General features: G+C 39.8%; 1 protein-coding gene across 1 annotated transcript in view; it reads left to right on the forward strand.

Annotated features, from left to right (window-relative positions):
- PAPSS1 (3'-phosphoadenosine 5'-phosphosulfate synthase 1) overlaps positions 1-12,266 on the forward strand; it is a 60,049-nt gene extending 47,783 nt beyond the window's left edge. Inside the window, exon 12 of the mRNA XM_063309889.1 lies at positions 11,589-12,266. Coding sequence (XP_063165959.1) covers positions 11,589-11,727 — 139 coding nt within the window. The 3' untranslated portion in view covers positions 11,728-12,266. The remainder of the gene's footprint in view (positions 1-11,588) is intronic.
- The last annotated feature ends 14,127 nt before the right edge of the window (positions 12,267-26,393 follow it).

Consider the following 26,393-nt stretch of genomic DNA (forward strand, 5'->3'; position numbering starts at 1 on the left):
TGATCTCTATGCAGAAACCAGTTAAAGGCTTGTGGGGAGGAAAAAGAAAAAACATTCCGTGTCTTCTCTGTTTTCTTTTTAATCTGGCTGTTAAGAACTTGCTGCCTACCCATACTGAAGTAGCCTCAGCCTCCCTGCCTACCTTGTCTGGAAGATGTTGTCAAAATGATTTTTTAGCTTAGTTCAGTGAGGGAGTGGGAAGAAGGCAGGAGCCACTACCACTGGAATAACCTGGTCTTGCATGTGTAGCTGTTACGGTATATGGGAATGACCTTGGGAGGTGAAGGAAGAGATGCTGCCTAGGGAATGGTCAGATAAAAGGGGGAGGAGCCCACAGCTGCATAACAGGCACAGAAAGAAACCTAGAAAGGATCTGCCCTAACTGATCAGGCTGTAAAAATAGATGGCGGGAGATTTGTATTTTCAGACCTGCAAGATTCTGTTAATGTAGCCTTGCAATAAAACAGAATTAGCTCATCTTGTCATGTTTCCTGTCTGGCCTTTCTTGGAAGGCTGACAGTAACCAAGAGGCAAGAAGGACAAAAAAATTCCAGTCCTGGCTCTAGTGGCCAGTTCCAGTCCTGGCTCTAGTGGCCAGGTTTCCTTTAGACTTGCTCATGAAAATCCACAGTTTGAGCATCCCTATAGTGTAGTTATGCCATATTTGTCTCATTGCTTTTTTGTGTGGCTGTATGTGTTGTGTGAATAAAGTACTGCTAGCAACAGCACCTGGAAGAAACCAATGGCAAAAACAACTATATGGTCACCTGGATTTGGTCACCAGGACCTGAGCTCAACTTGATGGAGACTGCCTTTTTTTGCAATTATTTGACATATGAGCTGGCACTCCTGGATTGTGAATAATATGCCTTCAAGCATCTGTTCAGGCACATGATAGAGCTTGCATTTTTTTTTGCAGGGAGACTTTAGCTTTGCAGTGTATGAATCTCCCAGGAGTTTCCAAAAGCAGCTTGCTGTGGATCACAGGAAGCACGTTTTTGTGAGCCTAAAGGAGATGGCTCTTTGCTTGATAGCCTGAAAATGTGCATCTCCGTGCCATACAATTCAATCCCTGTGTATTTGGCCTCTCCATCCATGAGGCACGGTGTGGAAAAGCATTATGTCGAACAAAATCTTCCAAGTGGGATCCTAATTAATTAGGGTGAAGAGATGTGTTTACTGTAGCTGGATTGGAGGAAAGATGGCTGGCAACATGTGAAAGCAGCAGTCCCATTTGGGATGGTGTCTGTAGCATGCAGCCCAGATGTAGGGCAAAATGTTCTCAGGAGAAGGTGCCTGGGGAGCTATTCTTGAAATCCCCCTTCAAAGGGAAGGCATACCAGCCGCCTGGATTCGGCGCACACAACTTGGCACTGTGGGAGAATGTAAGGTTTTAATCGGTCTGCCTTTTTTCTTTTAATCAAAAAGCACCGAGCAAACTGGTGGGCTTTTATTATTCCATTTGTCTTGCCAAATAGCAGGTCAGATTTTCTACATAAATAAATATGTTCATAGTGACTTTAAGTCAAACAAAGTAGAATGTTTGACTATTTGTTGCCTGTAACGATGAGTGATGTTAGTCCGGTTTAGCCATACTACACCTCCCATGGTTAGAATTGTGGAAGTGGCAAACAAGAATATTAGAATGCTCTTGGATCATGTCCCTTCTGTCATAGTTCACAGGTGGGGGCAGATAAAAGATTATTTTAAAGCATACCTATCTCCCTTCTCCAGTCCTGGGGCACTATTCTGACAGCTTGCCTGTCTGTTCCCTGATCTTGTGTATTATGTTTTGTCAGCTGTTCTAAATGTATTGTGATTTTTTTTTAAAGAGAGCCAGTTTGGTGTAGTAGTTAAGGCATCAGGCTAGGAACTGGGAGACCGTGAGTTCCAGTACTGCCTTAGGCACAAAGCCAGCAGGATGACCTTAGGCCAGTCACTCTTGTTCAACCCTAGGAAGCAGGCATTGGCAAACTACTTCTGAAACAACTTGCCAAGAAAACTGCACGGACTTGTCCAGGTAGTTGCCAGGAATCAAAAAATGTCTCAAAGACATTCCCCCTGAGAGGTAGGTAGGTATAAATAAAAAGGACTGTGATGATAGCCTAAAAGTATTGAATATGTTAATCATAATGAAAATCTAGCACTACAGCACTCACACAGTTTGGTCATTCTTAATACTTTATTTGGTCTTAAAAGTAGTACTGGTAGCAATAGAAGTATCTGGCAATGTGGGGTATATGATACATGAAACAAGATATGGCAGATTATCCTTACGCTTTTGTAGTATACAGGTATGTTAGTCTTGAGAGGCAGCTATATAATTTAGCTTCAGGATATGACTGAGAATGAAGTATGTTTAGAATGAAAACTTGGGAAAAGTTAATAATTCTGTTTCTTGACAGAACACCTGATTTTTCCTAATCTTTTAGGTAGGTTTTATGCAATAGTAGCCAGCATATATATGTAAATGCATATATTGTGGAATAGCTTGTGGGTCAATGTCAGTAAAATCTTACATAATGGGAATTGTGGTAGAACATAAACTTTGGAAATTTTAATCCTTGATGTCTCCATTAAAAAGGAGCAAGTAGAAGAAAATGTGAAAGACCTCTGTCTGAAAACAATCCTTTTGGTTTTTCTAAAATAAGGGAAGCTGTTATGCTGCAAAGCAGATGCCTCTAACATCATTTAGAAGAATGGTTCCTTTGAAAATATTGGGATGCTTATCACCTGATTTGGCATTGTACTTTGGCAATGTGATCACCTGGCCATTAAAAGAAGTCAATGCAGGATAATAGAGAACATCCTTCCTAACCAGAGAAGGTGCTATATAACAGTCTTCCTCAGCCTGGGTGCCTTCCAGATGTATAGACTTCACTTCCTAGAACATCCCAGCCATAATACTCACTGCTAAGAATCCTGGAATAGTCACATATCTGGGGGGTTTCTAAGTGAGACAGCTGATGAATAGCAGCTTTGCCAATTTACCTTATGGTAAATGGGTGTTTTGAAGAAGCAACTGTGGCAATCATTTCATGAGAATACCCACAGCATTCCCTCATAATTCCAGATTTTCTCCCTGGACCAAATACCTTGTCTTTCCCTGGATTATCTCTGTCTTTGCATTAGATGGTCAGTAGTTTGATTTGATATAAAGCAATTTCTTCTGCTCTAATGATGATTTGTGCTTGTGTAAATTAACTGATCATGGCTTAAACACTGTGGCCAATAACATTTTAATCAACTTACACAGGCAGTTCATATGTTTAGCTATAAGTCAAATGATTCATATGTGTGCAAGTCATCTGAAATAAATTACAACCTGGAATTGATTTGGTAAATGAAATTAAATGTTTAGGTTGTTGTGTTCCATGGAACTCCTCACAAACATGATGGAAAAAACAGCTGAAAAATAAAAAGTTTATTCTGCAGTTCTTGCTTCAAACTCTCATCTATTTCCAAAGCCATAAAATACATAATACTGTGGGTCAGTATGTGGGCTATAGCCTTTTGGAATATTTCTGTAATTTTCCTTTAATCCATTAAGGGGTTTATATAGATATTTAATATTCTAGATACCAACCAAAGTTCTACAGTTTTCCCCACCTGGTAACAAAGATTTTATCTATCATATTGTGCCATCCTATGTCTTTACACTGAAGCTTCATAAAACTGGTTTGCAATTTGGGAGGTTGTCAGACTGGTCTACATTTGTGCAGTATATCCAGACTTTTGTTCATGTTCAGTTTTTTTTAATGATACAGATTGTCCATAGCTGCTGAATAGGAGCCAGTTGTGTCTGTTATACAGAAATGCTTGATAAAAAACACATTAACAGTATCTTTTGGCACTTGATTCAATTAGGAAATGTCTCTAATTTGCACTGTTTATTCCCAGTTCAGATCTTCCATTAAGCTTCTTTTGAGTAACTCAGTATAGTTTATCCACCAAACTGAAATACATTTTGAATGCCAGATTAAATGGAAAATAAACTGTTTCTCATTAATACATATTATGAACCGTGTGTTAGCTTTTTTTCTTTTTCTTTTTTGAAAGGCCACTGTAATCTTAATTTTGCAGAGATCTGAATTTATTCACAGTTGTGGTCCAGTACAAATGTCACTGTAGGATGACATGGCTTAAAACTACCTGTTTATAATTCTACCCCATTGCAAGTTCATTGTTTAGGCAACAAAACTCCTTTCTCAGTCTTGTTGACTTTCTTGCTTATTACAAATAGTAAGATGAGGATATTCTTAGATTAGTTGCTGCTGCAAATGCAGTGTTGGAATTGCATATCTGAAACCTATAGAACATAGAGTGCTAGTGACTTGTTAACTGAGAGTATACACCCATGTGTGGCAAACCTGTGGCTATAGCCTTGTCCAAATATATGACAAAATTTCAAAAGGGTGATTTCCTATCATTTTTGGAGGTATAGTAAAATAAGCTTAACTTATTTGAAAAAAGACAATCCCACACAAAATAAAGATTAAAGCTTGCACACTTGGGTGCCATGATCCCATGATGAACTGACCATGATTCATGATCAATGATCCAATATAATTGAATATGGGAATGTAATAGTCATTGGATTATTTTTTTAAAAATGGCTTCTATTGTTTGATTCCTAGGAAAAATATACTGATTGTTGTTTCTGTATCACAAATGTAATACAGGAGAGAGACCTTTTTATATATTAGGTGTTCATGGAAAACTCCTAAAATATTCTTGCTTTGAAGTTTAGAGTTTAATAACATGTAAGAAATAAAGGAAAGAAATAGGTAAGAACATAAATATAAAATTGAGCTAGACCTTAATGTGTTTTGAGATATTTCTAACAGAGAAGCAGGGTGTGAGGTTTGTAATGCCTCAGTCCTAATGCCTAAGAACTTTTGCCACACTCCATCAAGGATATGCTAAAAGTCTTTATTAGGATATTACTAGGATAGGTAACCACAAGTTGGTCAAAGCCTTGAATAAAAAAGTTTGTGCCCAAACAGCCCATTCAGGTTCTTCCCCCCTCAGCCCCTCCTTGGGTTGCACGTCACAGCCGGGTATTTTTCCATGCCTTCTTTATTCCCTCTCCCTGCTTTGAAGATTTACAACTGTTCTCAAATGGCCCCAATTTGTTTTCCTTTGATAAGGAGCTCTTCCAAACAAACCAATGTCTCTGGAATGGGGCTGCTCTCTTGCTTACAGCTTCAGTTGCATATCTGTATTCTAACACACTGCTCTATCTACTATCTATTTCTCCATGTTGGAGTTTTGCGTTCAGACACCTATCGTGCCTGAATGCTGAGCTCTGACACAGGGCAAACAAGGTATATAAAACCAAGAAATAATTTTAAAAATCACTTTTAGGTCTTGCTTGAAGAATGTTCTCACAGGGAAAATATAACTGATACCCATGTTGTTGTCTTTCTGACACTGGATAATGACGTTTATCTTCTCCCAAGTACTTTATATTTATTTATTTATTTCTACATTTTAAAGGAGCACACAATCCTTTGCTATTTATTAATGTTGTTGTTATTGTTATTAATTTTATTGTTTTTACTGTTTTTGTTTTAAATAATTATTTTGCAGCTGTCTCAGAGAACTACAATTACTGGACAAGTAGTAAAGGCTCTTTGAATGGAGGTTCACTTCCAGGGACTGTATAGAACATCCATGTTGCTTTCTGAGCAACAATATGAAAACAGTGTTCCATTGCCTTTTTGAAGGATGTGCTTTCTATTTCCCACTCTAGTTTATATCCCCAGCACTTTCTTTTTGATTTTTCATCCAAGTTTTAACCCAAGGTCTAATAACCCAACTTGGCATTTTTGAGATTTGCTAAGATTGGTCAGGTGCTGTGGATTAGAAATATAACAAGTATTTTGTTGTTTATTCATTTAGTCGCTTCCTACTCTTCGTGACTTCATGGACCAGCCCACGCCAGAGCTTCCTGTCGGTCGTCAACACCCCCAGCTCCCCCAGGGACGAATCCATCACCTCTAGAATATCATCCATCCATCTTGCCCTTGGTCGGCCCCTCTTCCTTTTGCCTTCCACTCTCCCTAGCATCAGCATCTTCTCCAGGCTGTCCTGTCTTCTCATTATGTGGCCAAAGTCTTTCAGTTTTGCCTTTAATATCATTCCCTCAAGTGAGCAGTCTGGCTTTATATCCTGGAGGATGGACTGGTTTGATCTTCTTGCAGTCCAAGGCACTCTCAGAATTTTCCTCCAACACCACAGTTCAAAAGCATCTATCTTCCTTCTCTCAGCCTTCCTTATGGTCCAGCTCTTGCAGCCATATGTCACTACGGGGAACACCACTGCTTTAACTATGCGGGCCTTTGTTGTCAGTGTGATGTCTCTGCTCTTAACTATTTTATCGAGATTGGTCATTGCTCTTCTCCCAAGGGTTAAGCGTCTTCTGATTTCCTGACTGCAGTCAGCATCCGCAGTAATCTTTGCACCTAGAAATACAAAGTCTTTCACTGCTTCTACATTTTCTCCCTCTATTTGCCAGTTATCAATTAAGCTGGTTGCCATAATCTTAGTTTTTTTGAGGTTTAGCTGCAAGCCAGCTTTTTCACTTTCCTCTTTCACCTTCATCATAAGGCTCCTCAGTTCCTCTTCACTTTCAGCGATCAAAGTGGTATCATCTGCATATATGAGATTGTTAATGTTTCTTCCAGCGATTTTAACCCCAGCCTTGGATTCCTCAAGCCCAGCTTGTTGCATGATGTGTTCTGCGTACAAGTTGAACAGGTAGGGTGAGAGTATACAGCCCTGCCATACTCCTTTCCCAATCTTAAACCAGTCCGTTGTTCCGTGGTTTGTTCTTACTGTTGCTACTTGGTCATTATACAGATTCTTCAGGAGACAGACAAGATGACTTGGTATCCCGATACCACTAAGAACTTGCCACAATTTGTTATGGTTCACACAGTCAAAGGCTTTAGAATAGTCAGTAAAACAGAAATAGATGTTTTTCTGAAACTCCCTGGCTTTTTCCATTATCCAGCGGATATTGGCAATTTGGTCCCTAGTTCCTCTGCCTTTTCTAAACCCAGCTTGTACATCTGGCAATTCTCGCTCCATGAATTACTGAAGTCTACCTTGCAGGATCTTGAGCATTACCTTACTGGGATGTGAAATGAGTGCCACTGTTTGATAGTTTGAACATTCTTTAGTTTTTCCCTTTTTTGGTATGGGGATATAAATTGATTTTTTCCAGTCTGATGGCCATTCTTGTGTTTTCCAAATTTGCTGGCATATAGCATGCATTACCTTGACAGCATCATCTTGCAAGATTTTGAACAGTTCAGCTGGGATGCCATTGTCTCCTGCTGCCTTGTTATTAGCAGTGCTTCTTAAGGCCCACTCAACCTCACTCTTCAGGATGTCTGGCTCTAGCTCACTGACCACACCGTCAAAGCTATCCCCGATATTGTTATCCTTCCTACACAGCTCTTCTGTATATTCTTGCCACCTTTTCTTGATCTCTTCTTCTTCTGTCAGGTCCTTGCCATCTTTGTTTTTGATCATACCCATTTTTGCCTGGAATTTACCTCCAATGTTTCTAATTTCCTGGAAGAGGTCTCTTGTCCTTCCTATTCTATTGTCTTCTTCCACTTCCGCGCATTGCTTGTTTAAAAATAATTCCTTATCTCTTCTGGCTAACCTCTGGAATTTTGCATTTAATTGGGCATATCTCCCCCTATCTCTGTTGCCTTTTGCTTTCCTTCTTTCTTGGGCTACTTCTAGTGTCTCAGCAGACAGCCATTTTGCCTTCTTGGTTTTCTCTTTCTTTGGGATGTATTTTGTTGCCGCCTCCTGAACAATGCTGCGAACTTCTGTCCAGAGTTCTTCCGAGACCCTACCTACTAAATCTAGTCCCTTAAATCTATTCTTCACCTCCACTGCATATTCCTTAGGAATATTAGTGAGCTCATATCTAGCTGATATGTGGGTCTTCCCTAATCTCTTTAGTCTGATCCTAAATTGTGCAATAAGTTCATGATCTGAACTACAGTCAGCTCCAGGTCTTGTTTTTACCGACTGTATAGATGTCCGCCACCTTTGGCTGCAAAGGATGTAGTCAATCTGATTTCGGTGTTGTCCATCTGGTGAAGTCCATGTATAAAGCCGTCTCTTAAGTTGTTGGAAGAGAGTATTTGTTATGCAGAGTGAGTTGTCTTGGCAAAATTCTATCAGCCTATGTCCTGCTTCGTTTTGTTCTCCCAGGCCATGCTTACCTGTAATTCCAGGTGTCATTTGACTGCCCACCTTAGCATTCCAGTCTTCTGTGATGAAAATAACATCTCTTTTAGGCGTGTTGTCCAGTAGGTGCTGCAGATCCTCATAGAACTGCTCTACTTCAGCTTCTTCAGCATTTGTGGTTGGGGCGTATATTTGGATCGCTGTGATGTTAGATGGCTTGCCCTGAATTCAAATTGAGATCATTCTGTCGTTTTTTGGATTGTATCCAAGCACTGCTTTAGCCACTTTACTATTAATTATGAAGGCTACTCCATTTCTTCTGTGGTCCTCTTGTCCACAGTAGTAGGTCTGGTGGTCATTTGATGTGAAGTGGCCCATTCCAGTCCATTTCAGTTCACTGACGCCCAAAATGTCTATCTTTAATCTTGACATCTCACCAATAACCACATCCAATTTGCCCTGGCTCATAGATCTTACATTCCAGGTTCCAATGGTGTGTTGATCCTTAGAACATCGGATTCGCCGTTCACTACTAGCACCATCGGCTGCTAGCCGTCCTTTCGGCCTTGAGCTAGCTGCGTCATCACGTCTGGGGCTAGTTGAACTCATCTTCTGTTCCTCCCCAGTAGCATTTTGACCATCTTCCGACCTGGGGGTCTCATCTTCCAATGGTATACTGACATATCTCTGGTTGTACTGATCCATTTAGTTTTCACGGCAAGAATACTGGGGTGGGTTGCCATTACCTTCCCCAGGGATCGCATTTAGTCTGACCTCTCTGTCATGACCTTCCTGTCTTGGGTGGCCCTTCACGGTTTAGCTCATGGCATCATTGAGGTGCTCAAGCTCCAGCACCACGACAAGGTAACGATCCTTTGCTGAAGAACAAGTATTTATAAATTAATAATATCAGTGTTGTAATAAGTAATAAATAGAAACAGCCAAGGAATGGCATGATCAATCATAATTTGAATATATAAAAGCTATAATGAAGTGAGATCTGTACTTATTTAACATTCTTTTTTAAAAAAAATTGTCAGGTTCAAAGTCAGTTTCAAAAAAGATCTAGAAAATTTTAAATATTACCAAGGACAGTGCATAAAAAACAAAGTCAGCAACACGTATTAAAAACTAACCACTTATAAAGCAGCAAAGAAAAAGAACAAGTTGCCAAAAGCATTGTGAAATAGGAAGTCTCATCTTGAGTGGAGAACTCACCTAGGGCAACATTTCAGAGTTTTGGAACTGCATCAGAGTATCATGGGATGGTTGAGTTGTTAAATTTTTGATTGTGTCATACAGAAGAAGAGACTCCCTGGCACTCCACCACCATTGGAGCTGTAGGGGTAGGCAACCTAATGCTCTCCTGAAGTTTTGGACTCCAGATCCTGTATGCCCAAGCCATGTAAATTGTCCAGAATACTGGAAGGCATCAAGTTCCATATACCCTTTGTAAGGCTCTTAAGATCAAAACTATCATCCTGAATTGGAATGAGAAATTAATTGGTAGCACAGCTTTTTCAAAATGGGTGAAACATGAGCTTGCCAACTCTAAACTGTTACTAGTATTTTGCACTAAATCCTGCAATTATAGAATTCTGGGATAATTTCTGGGAATTGCAGTGATCTTGCAACTCTGTACCCAGCTAATTCCAAGGTTATGCTTGAACAGTAAGAACAGTGAGAAGACTGTTGTTCTTTATTTGCTAAGCATAGTTTAGCATTCAGACAAGCAAATTAGCCCCCCAATACATTTGGCTCCCATTTTATTCCATTTTGAGCCATATCCAACTGAAGTCAGCATTTGGCTTATATTTAAAATGGATCAACTGAAAATGACTAAGACATAGATGTAGCAGACTGAATGAAAGAGTAAGTAAAAACATTTCTTTTTACTGTTTGATTAATCACTCTTGCTTTAGAGTACTTAGAATTGTGTGTGTGTTGCATTTCTACTCTTTGAGGCTGCGTGTTTTTAATTTGCTTTAATAAAAATCTAGGTAAATTGTGTATCTCACAGATATGTGGGTGTTCGATTTTGTTTTTCTCTCTTGTGTGTCCATTTGACAGTTTGTGAAGTGTCATGCTTTTTACTGAATGCAAATATTTTATTTTCCAGGAAAAGAAGTGGCCTTTATTAATTAATTTTAGGCTGTAAAATAAATAAATGGGCAGTATCCTATGAACAAATAATGCATTTTGTTTTCTGAGGAAGAATGTTTATGGAAGTAGAATATCCATATAGAAAAAGGTAGATATCGGCAGTCATGGGGAAGAAGGAAACTGCCCAAAATGTTTATGTTTACAGAATATAAACATTATGTTTACAGAAACGTAACAGAACTTGTTTTAAAGAAATCAGAGGGCACAGAATGTTTTTGGAATCATAGAATATGAAGCAGGGTGGAGGGAGGAAGCAATAACATAGAAAAGAGTATCTTCAGCAAGGCATGGCAAGGCTGACCAGAAACTGAATCAGATCACGCCACACTGCCATTTTGTGGCAGATTTCACTTGTGCATAGTATTTTTGAAGGTGCATGAATGTGCAGAGTAAAATGCTTTCTGCAGGATTTCCAAACCTTTTTTATGTCGTGAGCACATTTGACATAATAAGAGCAAATTGTAAAATGTTCTCCCCCCTCCTCCCCCGACATCCCATTCATCCCACTGCTGTGCAGTAACATGTTTCCAGAGTGGCATGGCCACAGCCCTCCCAGCCCTGCAGTAAAAACCCAATGACTGCTACCGCTAGTGTGACCCTTCATGCTGTATCCTTCATGATATGCCCACCCTGATCTTCTCAGCACCTCCCTGTTGATCTCCCTGCTAGCCTGCCCACTCTCCAGTTTCTCCAATGCTTTCCCAGAAACATCAGTAAAATCAATCCATTGCATCTAAAGCCCATGAAAGGGGCATGCCTTCAGTGAAGCTTTTACTAGAAGGCACTGAGCTGCAGCTGCTCATCATTTTTAATTTTTAAGTAGACCATTAAGATTTATATGAAAATCAAGGGCTTTCTGTGAATAAAGAGGATTATTTAAACTGCTGTTTTGCTTTGAAGAATGCTAGCTTTGTTTAAAGTTGAAATCTAAAAAAGCCAAAAGTTAAAGTGGGTTGGGAACCTGGTTGGCACCATAGCATCTATGGCAGTGTTTCTCAAACTTGGCAACTTTAAGATGTGTGGACTTCAACTCCCAGAATTCCCCTCCAGTGTCTGGGGTAACATCGTAAAGTTGCCAGGTTTGAGAAACACTGATCTATAGCTTTGGAAGATGCTCTTCTGGATCACATTATTACTTTAAGCACAAGTAAAGTTCCATTGAAATTGATTGCATATTCATTTAAAAAGCTTTCTTCTTTTTATTTTAGCCATGAAGATTTTGAATTCATTTCAGGAACCCGCATGCGCAAACTGGCTCGAGAAGGTCAAAATCCTCCTGAAGGTTTCATGGCTCCTAAAGCATGGACTGTGCTGACAGAGTATTACCAATCCTTGGAAAAAGTTTAAGCTGCTCTTATTAATTGCAGATCAACCTTTGACACTTGATTTATTAACAACACAGGGGACCACCCAGTTATGCTGCTTTGTTGCAGCTTCTGTCAAAAAACTTTTTCCTTAAGAAATAATTTCCTTAATCTAGAATCATTCTCTGCTTTTCTTAAGTGTTTTGTTACATATTGCTAACAAGCTGTTTTTTTAATGCCTTCTCTTTTATTGCAGTTAAAATTCTTACAGTAGGATTTGAAAAAAATCCTTTATTTTTAGCATTATGTTTACCTCGCTATTTGGCCTGTACTTCTCTGTGCTGCTGCAACTTAGCTTTTTCCTTTCACTTTATGTAATGTAGTTCAAACGTTGGGTTTTATAGTTTAAAGAATAGCTGTGACAGTCTGATTATATGAGCTAGAAATAGGTGCTGAATTTAATCAACATAAAACAGATTTTAAGGTACTATGCTTATACTTTTCTGTCTGGTCTTTGAAGTTCTTATATGGAATCTCCAAAGTAGTCTTGGATTGGAAATTAAACATTCTTTGATGGATGTGTGGTTTTTGTTTTTGTTTTTGCCTAGTTTTTTTCATAGTCATGTGAAAAATTATGGGAAATATAACAGGACGGTCTGATTATATGGATCACCAATTATGTTCCATGTGTTTCTTGTGGTTGTAACACCGTTACTGTCTTTTCAAACTTTTGTTTTAATTTTTTTTTCTGTTCAATATAGTAATCTTTTAAAATTACTTTGGTTGATATGATTATCATTTAAGCTCCAGTCTCATTGAGCTCAGTGGGATTGGATCCTAATTAAACCCAAAGGATTGCCCTTCTAGAGAGGAGACAGCTTTGGGAAAGACCGGCAGGAACCATTAGGAACACCTGCAGGCTGTGGGGAGTGGACTTTTTCTGACTCTGGGGGGAGGGATTGGAACTGTCTAAGCTTTAATTGTTTGAAAGACCTGTGCTTTTGCCATTCTCAGCTTTGCTCTTGAACTTGCATACTATCCAGTAATAAATCAGATATCCATAAGCTTCTTGTGTGAGTCTGGTTGGAAACTTGGGTAGGCGTTCATCACAATATGCTTTGCAAGGCCTGCAGTTGAATGGGTGGCAGTATCTGGCCACAAATGTAAATTTGATCTAGGGATATGTTACTACCCAGCTGATGGAAATATTGAGGTCAGTCTTGAGTTATATATAAAAAAAGGAAGGAATGCAAAGAAGATATTATAATAGGAGATTTCAGTTACCTTCACATAAACTGGGTACATTCCTGCTCAAGACATGAAAAAGAAATCAAGATTTTTTATACCTTAAATGATTGTGCCTGAGTTATTTATTGAAAGCAACCAAGATGAGGCAACCTAAATATAATTCTAAGTAGTGGCTATGATTTGATGTGAGGTGTAACTGTTGTGGAATCAAAGGAAACAGTGATGGTAACGAGATTACATTTAGCATACATGCAACTAGAAAACCCCTGACAGTGTCCAACACAGTACACAGTACTACAAAAGGAAACATTTCTAAACAATGAGGGACTGAAAAAAGAAAAAAGAAAAATCAAGAATGGGGCAGAGTGAGAGAGCAAAATAATAACATCTTTAAATATGAAGGTGAAAACTACCCATGAATGTACTGTAGTTGGGCTGTTGGATGACAAAGGAATTGAAGGGATCCTCAAGGGAGGTTGCAGAGGAATTGAATAGTGCTCTGTATCTGTCTTTACTACAGAAGAACTCAGATGGGTATCTTTAGTTGACTTTTCCAGCAAGGGACCTGGAATAGCTGAAGCAAATTGTGGTAACAAGATTGTGAGAGACTACAGTATGCTGCAACTATACACTGGGTCCTAATGCTATCTTCTGGAAAGTTCTTTAAAAAACAAAATGTAAAATAAGTAATTTGTCACTCAAACAGGCTCAGTGCCCAAGGACTAGAGGATGGCCAATGTGACACTAATTTTTAAAAAGGGACCCAGGAGATCTAGGAAATGATAGACCAGTCAGTTTAACATACAGTATGTTCCAGGTAAGTTGGTAAGAACACTAATCAAAGAATAACTAGGTACCTTCAAAGGTAAATCCTGCCTCACCAACCTTTTGGAGGTTTTTGAGAGTGTCAACAGATACTGGATGGTGGTGACAGTTGATATTATGCACCTGGATTTTAAAAAGATTTTATTTATTAAATTTATATATCACCCATCTCACCATAAAAGCAACTCTGGGTGGCTTACAAATAGAAAATCATAAAAACCATTATAAAAATACAAGAAATACAAGCCTATGCCTGTATTGTTAAAACCTCATCAAAGGTTCCTTATTAAACCTTGTGGCCATGGGATAGGAGGATCTATCTTCTTATGGATTGTTATCTGGTTAAAAATCAAAGAGTAGGAACAACAGGCAGTTTTCTCAGTGGCAGGAAATAAGACAAATGCCTCAAGAATCTGTTCAAGTACTTTTTTTTGTTAGATATCTTGATTTAGTAATCAAGATTCAGAAAAATGCAGTGACCTGGCCAAGTTTGCAGATGATTCTAAACTATTCAGGTTGATAAAGTCTTGCACTGCCGTAGGTGACTGCAATGGTCAGTCTGAAGTCCTGAACTGAGATGTACACATTTCTTCTGTTAATGAAGACTAGAAACTGGTTTGGGTCTGGGACTCTGAGATCTTACAGCCTGGATTGCTCAATAAGAACAGACATGGAATTGTTGTATAAGGCTATTAAAAGTCAAGAGTCAGTCCAAAGAATTTGGGTTGCAAATACTGTAGTACCTTCAATTAAAAACAGTAAAAAGAAACAGTGATGGATGTCTCTGTGGCTTCAGTTTTGTCATCTCTGTAAATGCATGTTTTCATAGCCAAAAATCTCTTGAGAAAAATACTTTGTTTTGCCACTTTGTCATCAAAATGGCATAATTCCCTTTTCCTGATAGCCTGAAAACAAGTTTACTGTTTTCTGTGCCTCCATTACAATGGTGTGCATCTGAGATATTTGCCTCTTAGGTCTAAGTGATGCAAATTGCAGAACATAAAATTGAAGTGGCAAAACCAAAAATAGAGATAGCTGCTCATTGCTAATCTCATTATTTTTTTGAAAAACATTGCCTAAATTTTGTGAATTTATTTATCTTCATTTATATTACAACCTGAAGCCCTTTTTCTAGGGTTTACAGCCTACTCAGAGCAGCTAATTAAAAAATTAATGCAAAGTAATATCAGCTGCAGAAAGACCAATTACAAAAAAGGATTGAATAGCAAAATCAAGCACTGTTTGGAAAAGAATTGCATCATGTAAAATTTATTCTGTGGAACCAATACTTTCCTAAGTAAGGTCTGACCAGTAAAAGTCCTTCAAAAATAGATGATCCCCACAAGTTAGGTTGGACTCTTGTTATTAACCAAGCCCTAATTTCAAGCATCTTGAAAACAAAAGGTAATTATTGGACACCAGCATGGATTTGTCAATAAGAAATATTGCGAACTGTTAATTGAGAGTGATCTAATGGTTTCTCATCAGACTGGACTGAGATACCTTGTAGGGTGCCATAAGGTTCAGTCCTGGGATCTGTAATCTTATTTAAAAATATATATATACTGGTTTTGAGGCAGAGGTGGCAAATATGTAAATGTTACAAAATCAAATGGTATAATTAGTCCTCTAGAAGACAGAAATAGAATTCAAAACCATTATATGGATTAGAGAATGGAGCTGGAAAGAACAAAATTAATTTAATAAAGACAGATGAAAAGTTTTTGACTTAAGAGAAATCCAAAGCACAGGGACTGAATGGGGAATCCTAGGCTTTATAGTATAAACAAGATCTTTGAATAATACTTGAGTACAAAATCAACAAACAAGTACAAACATCTATTTCTGTGAAAAACATCTATTTCTGTTTCTGTTTTACTGACTATTCTAAAGCCTTTGACTGCGTGGACCATAACAAATTGTGGCAAGTTCTTAGCGGTATGGGGATACCAAGTCATCTTGTATGCCTCCTGAAGAATCTGTATAACAACCAAGTAGCAACAGTAAGAACAGACCACGGAACAACGGACTGGTTTAAAATTGGGAAAGGAGTACGGCAGGGCTGTATACTCTCACCCTACCTATTCAACTTGTACGCAGAACACATCATGCAACAAGCTGGGCTTGAGGAATCCAAGGCTGGAGTTAAAATCACTGGAGAAAACATCAACAATCTCAGATATGCAGATGATACCACTTCGATGGCTGAAAGCGAAGAGGAACTGAGGAGCCTTATGATGAAGGTGAAAGAAGAAAGTGCAAAAGCTGGCTTGCAGATAAACCTCAAAAAAACCAAGATTATGGCAACCAGCTTGATTGATAACTGGCAAATAGAGGGAGATAATGTAGAAGCAGTGAAAGGCTTTGTATTTCTAGGTGCGAAGATTACTGCAGATGCTGACTGCAGTCAGGAAATCAGAAGACGCTTAATCCTTGGGAGAAGAGCAATGACAAATCTCGATAAAATAGTCAAGAGCAGAGACCTCACACTGACAACAAAGGCCCGCATAGTTAAAGCAATGGTGTTCCCCGTAGTAACATATGGCTGCGAGAGCTGGACTGTAAGGAAGGCTGAGAGAAGGAAGATCGATGCTTTTGAACTGCGGTGTTGGAGGAAAATTCTGAGAGTGCCTTGGACTGCAAGAAGATCAAACCAGTCCATCCTCCAGGAAATAAAGCCAGACTGCTCACTTGAGGGAATGATATTAAAGGCAAAACTGAAATACTTTGGCCACATAATGAGAAGACAAGACAACCTGCAGAAGATGCTGATGCTAGGGAGAGTGGAAGGCAAAAGAGGGGCCAACCAAGGGCAAGGTGGATGGATGATATTCTAGAGGTGATGGATTCATCCCTGGGGGAGCTGGGGGTGTTGACAACCGACAGGAAGCTCTGGCGTGGGCTGGTCCATGAAGTCACAAAGAGTCAGAAGCGACTAAATGAATAAACAACAACAAACAAAATCAATATAAATGATTGGTGTGATGTGGCTGCCAAAAAGGCAAATGGAATTTAATGTTGCCCTAATGGAAGTATCATTTCAGCTTGAGTATTGTATTTAATCAGAGTGTTAAAATTTAAACCTTTAAACTTGAATGGAGAAGAGTAATGGGATGATCAGAGGATAGAATTAAATACTATTAGAAACACTGAAGGAACTGGGAATGTTTAGCCTTAAGAGGACATTAAAAGCAGGAGAGGGAAGTGATAGCCAGGAGTATCCTCGGGGTCATAAAAGTCAAAGTGGCAGGTGGAACCAGGTGCTTGAAGCACAACTCCTTTTTTATATGTAATGCATGTATAAAAGAGTTGGGGCTTCAAGCCTGCAATTGGGGGCACCATCTTGACTTTTTGGACATTCTCATCAGCGGACACCCCTGGGTGTCAAATGCTTGAAAGAATGTGACACAAAGGAAGATCGAGATAGGTTCAGAATGCAAGAAACAGAATGATGGATTTATACATGGAAAGGAAACTCTGATAGAATACTAAGTCATCGACTGCAGTCTTATAATCATACATATTCAGTCCTTAAAGGAAATAAATTAAGATTAAAATTGAATTTAAAGTACTGATTAAATATTCAAAAATAGTGTTATAATAGTAAAAGCTCTTCAACAGTGGAACCAGTTACCCAGCACTATGGTTAATTCCTCCTCACTAAATCTGTTTAAGCAGATGCCATCTGGAATACTTAAATTTGGATTCCTGCACTGAATGGGGTGTTGGAATCAATGGCCTAAATGACCGTCTCCAGTTCTAGGATTCTATGATTTTATATGCAGATTTTTGTGTAAACAAATATGGGGATGTCTGGGGCAACCATAGCAGTTCGATTAAATCGTTTTCTCATATTTATATAACTTATTTATTGAATATGTTCCATCAAGTTGGTGTTGATTCTTAGTGACCAAAAAGATATACCTTCTCCAGGATGATTCAGCCCTAGCCTGGCCCTTCAGGTCTCCCAAAGGTGCACCTATCACCACTGTAATTGAATCCATCCATCTTGCTGCTGGTCATCCTCTTTTCTTCCCTTCCACCTTTCCTAGCATTATGGACTTCTCAAGAGAATAATTTATTTATATGGAAGATAATACAAGCATGCATTAGTACAGGAAGTTCCTAATAGGAACAAGGTGTGCATAATATGTATTAAAGATGCATAACTAGAGACCTCTAGGCAAAAACTGGCTCCCATGTGGCAAAAGAGAAGGATAAAAGAATGCCATTGTTGGCAATAAAGCTGCAGTCTTTTGGAGAGGGGTCTGTCATGAGTACTGATGGTGAGCAGGAGGGGGCCCCTATCCAGGGGGAAAAGCGCATGTGTTTTTCCCACTGGATAGGGGCCCCCTCCTGCTCACCATCAGTACTCATGACAGGGTCTTTGCTGAACACTTCCAATCCTTAACTGGGAAGTCCTTTGGTGAAACTGCTGATCAACAAAAGGGATTTCAGCAGGAAAGTCCTCTGGCATTCCATGGAAAATGCTGCTTTTTCCACTGTTACTGCAGTGGAATAGAGAGGGAGGAGTTTGTGAGCCAAGTTCATTCCTATAAAGTCCCAGCTATTTTACCTACAAATGTTGTATTTGTATGACTTGAAATCTGCCCAGAAGGAAGGTGTGTGCAGCAGAGGGTAACCAATTCCCCTGCAACCCAGCATCAGGCTTTAAAGTCACATCTGAAACTCCTAAAAGGCAATTAATGTTCCCAAGTTTAAATCACTGAGTCCACCCTATTTCCATAACAGTCAGTGAGGCTGAGAAGTAATCAAAGGAATCTTTTTCCAAACTCAGAATTCCTAATGCACAGGACCATTGTGGTGAACTAACCATCCACTATGCCTTACCCTACACAAGTGAATAAATTGCAGTGGGACTGAAATAAGTACTTGACCTTTGAACTGAATCTTTTCACTGGGGAAAATTTCATCCTCCATACCCATTTTACATTATCATTAATGGGCTGCTGCATAAGCTGAAACTCTATCTTTGTACTTTTCTTTTTCTAGTGATGGATAGGTTGAAGATGCTTAGTTGTGAACAGTGTCTTTCCCAGATGGCTCTTTAGAGTGTGTGTTTCCCCATCCAGTTCCCTTGGTATTTGCTGTTAAAGTGTAATCAAGAAGAATTGTGGTTTCCAGTATAATTAAGATTCATTAGGAAGGATCTGATATACTTCCTTGCAACTTGGATTCAGAGGGAGGCTATGGGACCTGAGATGGTGAGAGATGCCTTTGGAAGATAAATCAAGTCTCTGTTTGAACACAGACACACAGACACACCTATTCTATATGCATGCTGTCCAGTGCGGAGCTGATGCTACTGAGTGTGAAATGTATCACAGGTGTATACATCAGATTCATTTTACTTATTTCTAGGTAGGTAGGATATTAAGTAATCCTCTGACCAATCACTGCCAGCAGTGATTTTACCCTTCATAGATTGTCTAACCTTTTCTGTGGTTGAACTCACTTTCTCTGGTGAATTATTTAGAAGGAGATCAAGATATATAGAACACATGTTACATGTGCAGACTAAACTAGTGACCAATTAACTGGCAGAAAATAATGACCAAATTATACATAATTAAAGCTTCTGAAGATTCATTTGATTAGTCAGGTTTAGTCTTGTAATGAAGGATGACCTTCTTTTGCATGAGGGACTTTTAAGGGAATCGACTAAGCCAGTCCTGCTGATGATTAATTCCTTAGCAGAACATTTTCCCTTTTGAATTTAGCAGGTGAACCTATGTCAACAAATTTGAAGTAGAAGGTAAAACCAAGTCACTAAATGGTAATGTGTGCAAATAAAGCAAACTGATCATTTTAGCTAAACTAGTTTAGCTCAAGTTAGTTATCTATACATGAATAATAAGCTAAGTTACCCTGAAATTCAAAACCAAAAATTGAAGGGATGATTATCTCAGCCAAGGTTTGATTTGCTTCATTTTTGTAAGGAGCTACTGTTTCTGATCATATACATTATCCTAAATCCATACATAGAAAAAAATGCTTCTGTTTGATCACAGGACTGTTTCAGAATCTTTATACAGAATTATTTATAACTGCTATAATTTCTACAGGTCTTCCATTCACTTACTATGAGGCCCTATAGAAATAAAAAAATGATCAGATATTACCATTTGCAGAAGGGTATCATTTTAAGGAACAGTTCTACTATTAGCTTTACCTGCCAGTGAAATTACAAACTAAGACATTTTTGTCGGGGCAAAAATGGCTTAGTTTGGCAATTGAGAATGTGTGAGTTGGTATGACCTCTTTTCAAACTGGTCTCTCTGTTTAAGGATAATTAATACCTCACTATGCTATTTTATGAGTAGCAAAAGTTTGCAATAGCTCCATATACTCTAGAAAAGAGCTACCAGATCTGTGCTGCAAACATTCAGATAACCTCTGGATGGCAGCAAAGAGACACAGGAAACTCTAGCTATTTGTGCCATCTAGTGATCATACAGATTTTTTCAGCCTAGATCTTGTAGCCCTACTTTGAAAGACTGATTGATTGATTATGTGCCGTCAGGTTGTTTTTGACTCTTAGCAACCACATAGATAGATTTTCTCCATGATGGTCTGTCCCTAACCTAGTCCTTCAGTCCTTCCAACAGTGCACTCATTGCCATTATAATTGAGTCCACCCCTCTTGCTGCTAGTCATCCTCTTCTTCTCTTTCCTTTCCCAGCATTAGAGCCTTTTGCATAATGTGTCCAAAACTTTGAAAGAACTGCTGTTCTGGTGATGATGGTTAGCTGGCCTTGACTGTCTCTTCCATACTCAGGTTTCTTGATTCTTTTCACTCACTCTCCATCTGTTGATGGGTGAGTGAATTTATCCATGGTCTAATATATGGAGGCACACATGTACAATCCATTACATGTAACCTGACATTTCTACCATCCTCAGATAAAACAGTACCTCAGATGGAAAGAGCCATGAAACTATGGTCATAAAATTGCATAATAATTTTTATCCCATTCCTAAGCTTTTTAGAAAGAAACGTATCTCTGTACTGTTACTCCGGGAAGTGCCATGTTCATTGACAGTGTCATAGTCAGTATTTGTGTGGGCATGCTTGGAAGCAACTCCAAAAGGCTACTTGAAATAATTCTGAATTAAATTTAAAAATAAATTTAGAAATTTCTGGACCAGCAATGATGGATTTCATTGACAGCTTTGCATTTGCTGACCCCATGAGGAGGGTGTCTTTGTTTTCTCTTGCCACAAATCTCAGAATTTTGTTTTTCTAAGACTGCCAGACTTTAAGTGATCATTTGGGCTGTTTTCTTCCCCTGCCTTCAATCAACATAATTTTTCAATTATGGAGAGCATGGGGGCAGATGCAGAGAACACATATGAAATGGGAAAGTGTCTAATGGTTTTTTTAATTTAAAAAATCATCTAACTTTAGTTTTCCTGCAAACACAATACAGTGCCAAAAACATAATCAAATGCATATTTTGGCTGATAGTTTTAACACTAATAATTGGTTAGCATTTTGTGAATTCTTATGATCAGTGTTCATTTGGGTGAAAAGGTATTAAAATAAGTAGAATCCACCAAAGCTACAGACCCAGAGGGATAGACATTAGCTTCCAATTATCAGTTATGCTCACACATTAACCTGGAGCATAAAGGGTAAAGAGAACATCAGAGGTTCTGCAAGATGCATGTGTGTTGGTCAAAAAAGTCAAGATGGTTGCAACAGTGTGAAGCACCCCCCTCCCCCTGTTTTGTATGCGTCACAGATGTGATACATGTGAAAAGGGTGGGATTTTGATCACATGGTTGTGGCATTGTCTTGACTTTTTTCTCCCCTCCTGCAGTTGCCTCTGAGCCACATAGCAGTTTTCTTGCACAGTCAGGCTGCTGGATTCTTAAAAGGGCATAAAGATAGATTTTACTTGAAAGTAAATTTGGTAGTAAGTGGAAATTATCAATGAAAATTACCTACAGGGAGCTGCAAACAAATTTCAGAGGTTTAGAGGAATGTATACTAAAATACACAAAAGTTTGTAGTCTCCCAAAGTCATAGGGGCAATTCTCAGAATTATTCTAAAATTTGCAATTAAATTGCAGTTTTAATGTGATAGAAAGAGGATACATTAAGGATAATCACATTACTGTTGCTCCCCTAATCCACCCTTCTGTTCCTTAAGCTGAATTCAGAAATGCAAGCCCAGATGGCAGTGGGTTGGCAACAGGGCCAGGCTAAGCTAATGTTTATGACCTCCTCCTCCTCCTCCTTCTAACTATGGCCACAGCAAGACCTGATTGGTTGTTCCTTTGCTTCTTAACGTTCCATCCATGCAAGGAAGGCAAGCCTTGCTGGCTGGGTCCTGTAAAGACTAGTCTACTAGGACTGTCTTTTCTTTTTAGAAAATTCTTTTAGGAATTGTGGCCCCTTCACTAGTCCTTGTACTATTCCTTTGCTTTTCCAGATTTTCCATATATGGATGTCTTCATACACACCTTGCCCACAGTATCTCCTTTGCCACCAAGGCAGATCCTTTCGACTTTTTCTTTGTTTCCTTACGATTCCATTGTAACTCTGATGCTACATTACTCAAAGCAATAGGAAATAAGTTGTACAGTTCCTCTGTAAGTCCATGGAAACTTTGTAGCAAAGAAGAACTGATAATTTGGCTTCACAGAAACAATGTAGCAACTTCCATACATTGCAGCTTAAAATGGTTTAAAAAATTAAGAAAGGGAAGGGAAGCTTTGGAATACTGTGGGCAGGATGGGTAGGAAAACAAGGAGAAAATGTTTCAGCCAGCCTGGCAGAAATAGAAAGGGTTGAATGGAGCATGACCTTCTAGGTTTGAGGATAGTTCATTGACCTATCAGGCCAATTACACGATCATTTTTAAAAAAACACCCCAAGGACATATGACCAGCAGAGAAGTTAGCCACCTAGAAGCCTAGGACAGGTCTACACAGGACAGTGATCAGCTGTTGGAGAGGAGGGGCAGGTCGGGCACTGCAGCCAATCAGAGCTGGGGCTGCTACTAGAATGGAATGAAGCCCTGGAAACCACCTACTCTGAAGGGCTTAAAATGACAAGTCAGAAAACGTAAGTTTTGAATTGAAGCTGGAAAACCTAACTGGGGGTTGCCCTTGCAATCAGTTGGGAGTGGGAGGAGAAGGATGTCATTGGTTCCTGCACTCAGGAAGTGGTCAGTGGCCTATACTGCTGATGGCCTAAGCAGAAAGTGTGGCTTTACACCTAGTTCTGGTTGAAAACCATCATTAACAAAACAATTAGTAGGACTAAAACCACATGTCTTATAGTCTCTGGACCAATAGGTGAAATAATATTTACAATATTTTTATGTTACACAGCCCCCTTTTTCATTCTATTCTATTTTTAGGTTGCTCTGGTATATCAGCCTGCTTAACTTTATTTTTCCATCTCTTCTTGCTGCATTTTTAAAGTGTCTTTCATTGCTTTTTGCTAACTTCAGTGATCATCTTCTCTCTGTAGCAATTTCTCTCCTGACCTGGGGAGTTCTAATCTCTCAGTTGCTTGGCAGTTCTGGTCAATCTGCTTCCCCCTTCCTCTCTCCCTTATCAGTAAAGACTTCAAGTGGGTTGGCTTTTTCAACCTGGCATTTTTTACTGCTGTGCAGGGCAGTGGGAGGCCAGAGTGAACAATTTTGGACCATTTTTGACACCTTTTTGTTGTGACAACTGCAGATTTAGGGAACAGGAGCTGCATCCTTCTTTCTGGAAGTCTTGGATCTTCCCTTCAGGCTCTGCATTTTTTTCTCACACCAATGCCCAGCAGTTCCTTTTCTGTCTACTGAATAACTCTACTCTTACAATCAGCATTTCTCCCACGTACTTATAACAGCAGCTTGGCTCTATTTACTCTGCTATCTGCATTCTCACCTTATAGAAAGGTAAGGGACTGTGCAAGTGATGAGCACATGGCACTGACAGCCTGGAGGCCAATCTTTCACATCACATGCTAAGATCAGCTGGGGAAGTTTTTGTTAGGCCTACTCCTAACTACTACACTGGCTTAGAGTGTAGTACTATCGTTAGGAGTAGGGCTTTCTCAGTGACAGCCCCATGATTATGCAACTCTCTCCTAGAAGTATTTTTGTACACTGCTCTGGATTCCTTCAGGAGAAAAAGTATAATGATAATAATAATGTAAATCTTTGATGACTTTAATTTAGAAACATATCTTTTAAAGGAAATACATAATAAAGGTTTCTGAAAACAATGTTCTGATCATAGGCTTCTGCTCCTAGCTATAGTGATACCTACATGAAGAAATGTGCACCATGATGGAATGACATAAGCTCCCTTTTCTACTTATGTGGTTACACTGAATGCAAGTACATAAGGGATGGAGTTTGTATCACAGTACGGGAACACACACTACATATCTTGAATCAAATCATTGCAAGGCTTCCTTTTAGAAGTTCAGTTTCCAAACTTAGAATGTTTGGAAGTCTGGAGAAGGTATTTTGTAAAAAGTGAAATATGGTTCCAGATTAAGGGTACAGTAACTTAAAGCCGCAGCATATATGATAACTATGCTGCTGGCTGGGGATTTCTTTAAGTCCACACATCTTAAAGATCGCTCGGGGGAAAGTGGAGATTCCAGTGTGGGGGAACCGGATTCCATGGTAAAGAGAAGGGAAAGGACCCCCACTCCGGAATCGGAGGACCTATCGGAGACCTCGGATTCCAGTCCAGCAACCGCAAAAGCGGTAAAATCCAAGGTGGTAAAGAAGGCAGAGGGATCACCGGTCGATCAGATGACGGGGGGTGAGGAACAGGGAACCCTATCAGGAAGGCCCCAGGCACCTGCGAAGCCAAGGTATCCGCTGTCCCCAACTGTGGTCAGAATTGAGAAGAGAGGGTCGGAAGACTCCGAGGCCACTGAGAAATCACAGGGGTGGGAAGCCAGAATAAGGTCCCTGGAAGACGTGATGGCGAAGATGTCATTTGCGAGGGGCAGCCAGGACAGAGGAAGAAGGGAACATCACTACAGACGGTCGTCCCCATCTATGTCTCCCTCCCCCACCACCCGAGCATGAGGAAGAAGGACCGGAGGAGGCACCGGGCGGGATCGCCACCGCGCAGTCCCCGGCGGTCTGAGGACAGAGGAAGGGGGAGAAGTAGGGATGGGAAGAGAAGTCCCAAAGTCAGGGTTTCAAATTCCTCCCCCCCCTCGAGAGGAAAGATCCCCAGTTTCCAGGAGAAGGACTGGGCAGAAAGAGAGGAAGAGAAGCCCACAGGGGGCAAGATACAGGGATTTCACTGTCAAGTTTGATGGGGATCCCACGAAGCTGTCATTCTTCTTGACCAATGCAAAAAGCTATATGGAGGAGTTTGGGAGGCTGTTTCCTTCGGAAAGGGCAAAGATAAACGCTGTGGCCACCAAACTGAAGGGGAGGGCAGCTGATTGGTTTGTCCAATTAACCGAGATGGAAGCCATGGAGTTGGAGGATTTCAGAGACTTTCTGTGGGCACTAAAGATGCATTTTGCTGACCCGTTAGCAAAAGAGAAAGCCAAGGTGGCTCTGAGGGAACTGATCCAAGGATCAAAGTCCGTGGCCGATTATGCCCTAGAATTCCAAGCCTTAGCTGCAAAGGTGGACAATTGGTCGCCAACGACCTTGATAGAAATGTTCAAAGATGGACTGAGACCCGAGTTACTGAGATGGGCATTGGGAAGGGCAGATCCGATTACCCTATATGACTGGATTCAACTGGCGGGGAATGTCGAGCAAGCCCATGCTAAGTTTGCACAAAGCAGGAAGGGTCCTAAGCAAATGGCTATGATGAGAATGGCCAAGCCACTGGGCATCACTGGTAGAGCGGGGCACTAGGATTTCTCTTCGGGGAGTTGTTATCTGTTGGCTGCTGGGTTGGAATGTGTTTGGGTTATCTCATGTGTTCAAGGTTGCTTTCCCAGGATGTGTGAACAATGGCTAACAGCACCTGGGAGGGGGTGGTTGCTATGGCCGGGTGAGGGAAGGGATTACGTTTGGAGCCGAGGGTTTTTAGTTTGTATTTGGTGCACTTTTGCTCATTCTCAGCTTTCTCTGTATTTGCATACTATTCTTTTAATAAATCAGATATCATTAAGTACCTGCTTGTGAGTCTGAGTATATCAGGATAGGCAAACATTACATCTACTAGCTACTCTTTTCCTTTAGTTTGTTCATTGTTTATGAAAAATAAACTATCACATGTCAGCATTTTTTCAAAGCCTCAGTTGATAATAAGTAACAACAATAAACCTTAATGGACACAAAAGGAGTATTTTTATAATCAACCTTCCTCCCATGTATTTTTTGTTTTTATTTTTTAAAACATATTGGCCACCAACTCCAGTACATGTAGGTGTCTATGGATTTTTTTAAAGCAATGGGGCTGGAGTAAACAGGAGGATTGGGCTTCCCCTCCTCTGAAAAAGTAATTCTATCCACCATTCTTTTATAGCTAAGCAGAGAGAAAGCTATAAGGGCAATTGTACTATACATATTTTACATATATCCTATATAGAAGTCTGACTCAAGCCACCTTTACTGTTCCCAGTCAAGGCTGATTCAAGGCATTTTAGAGCTTGAGATCAAGGTCATTGGGTGCTCC

This window comes from Candoia aspera, chromosome 8, assembly GCF_035149785.1.
Source record: "Candoia aspera isolate rCanAsp1 chromosome 8, rCanAsp1.hap2, whole genome shotgun sequence".
Lineage (NCBI taxonomy): Eukaryota > Metazoa > Chordata > Lepidosauria > Squamata > Boidae > Candoia > Candoia aspera.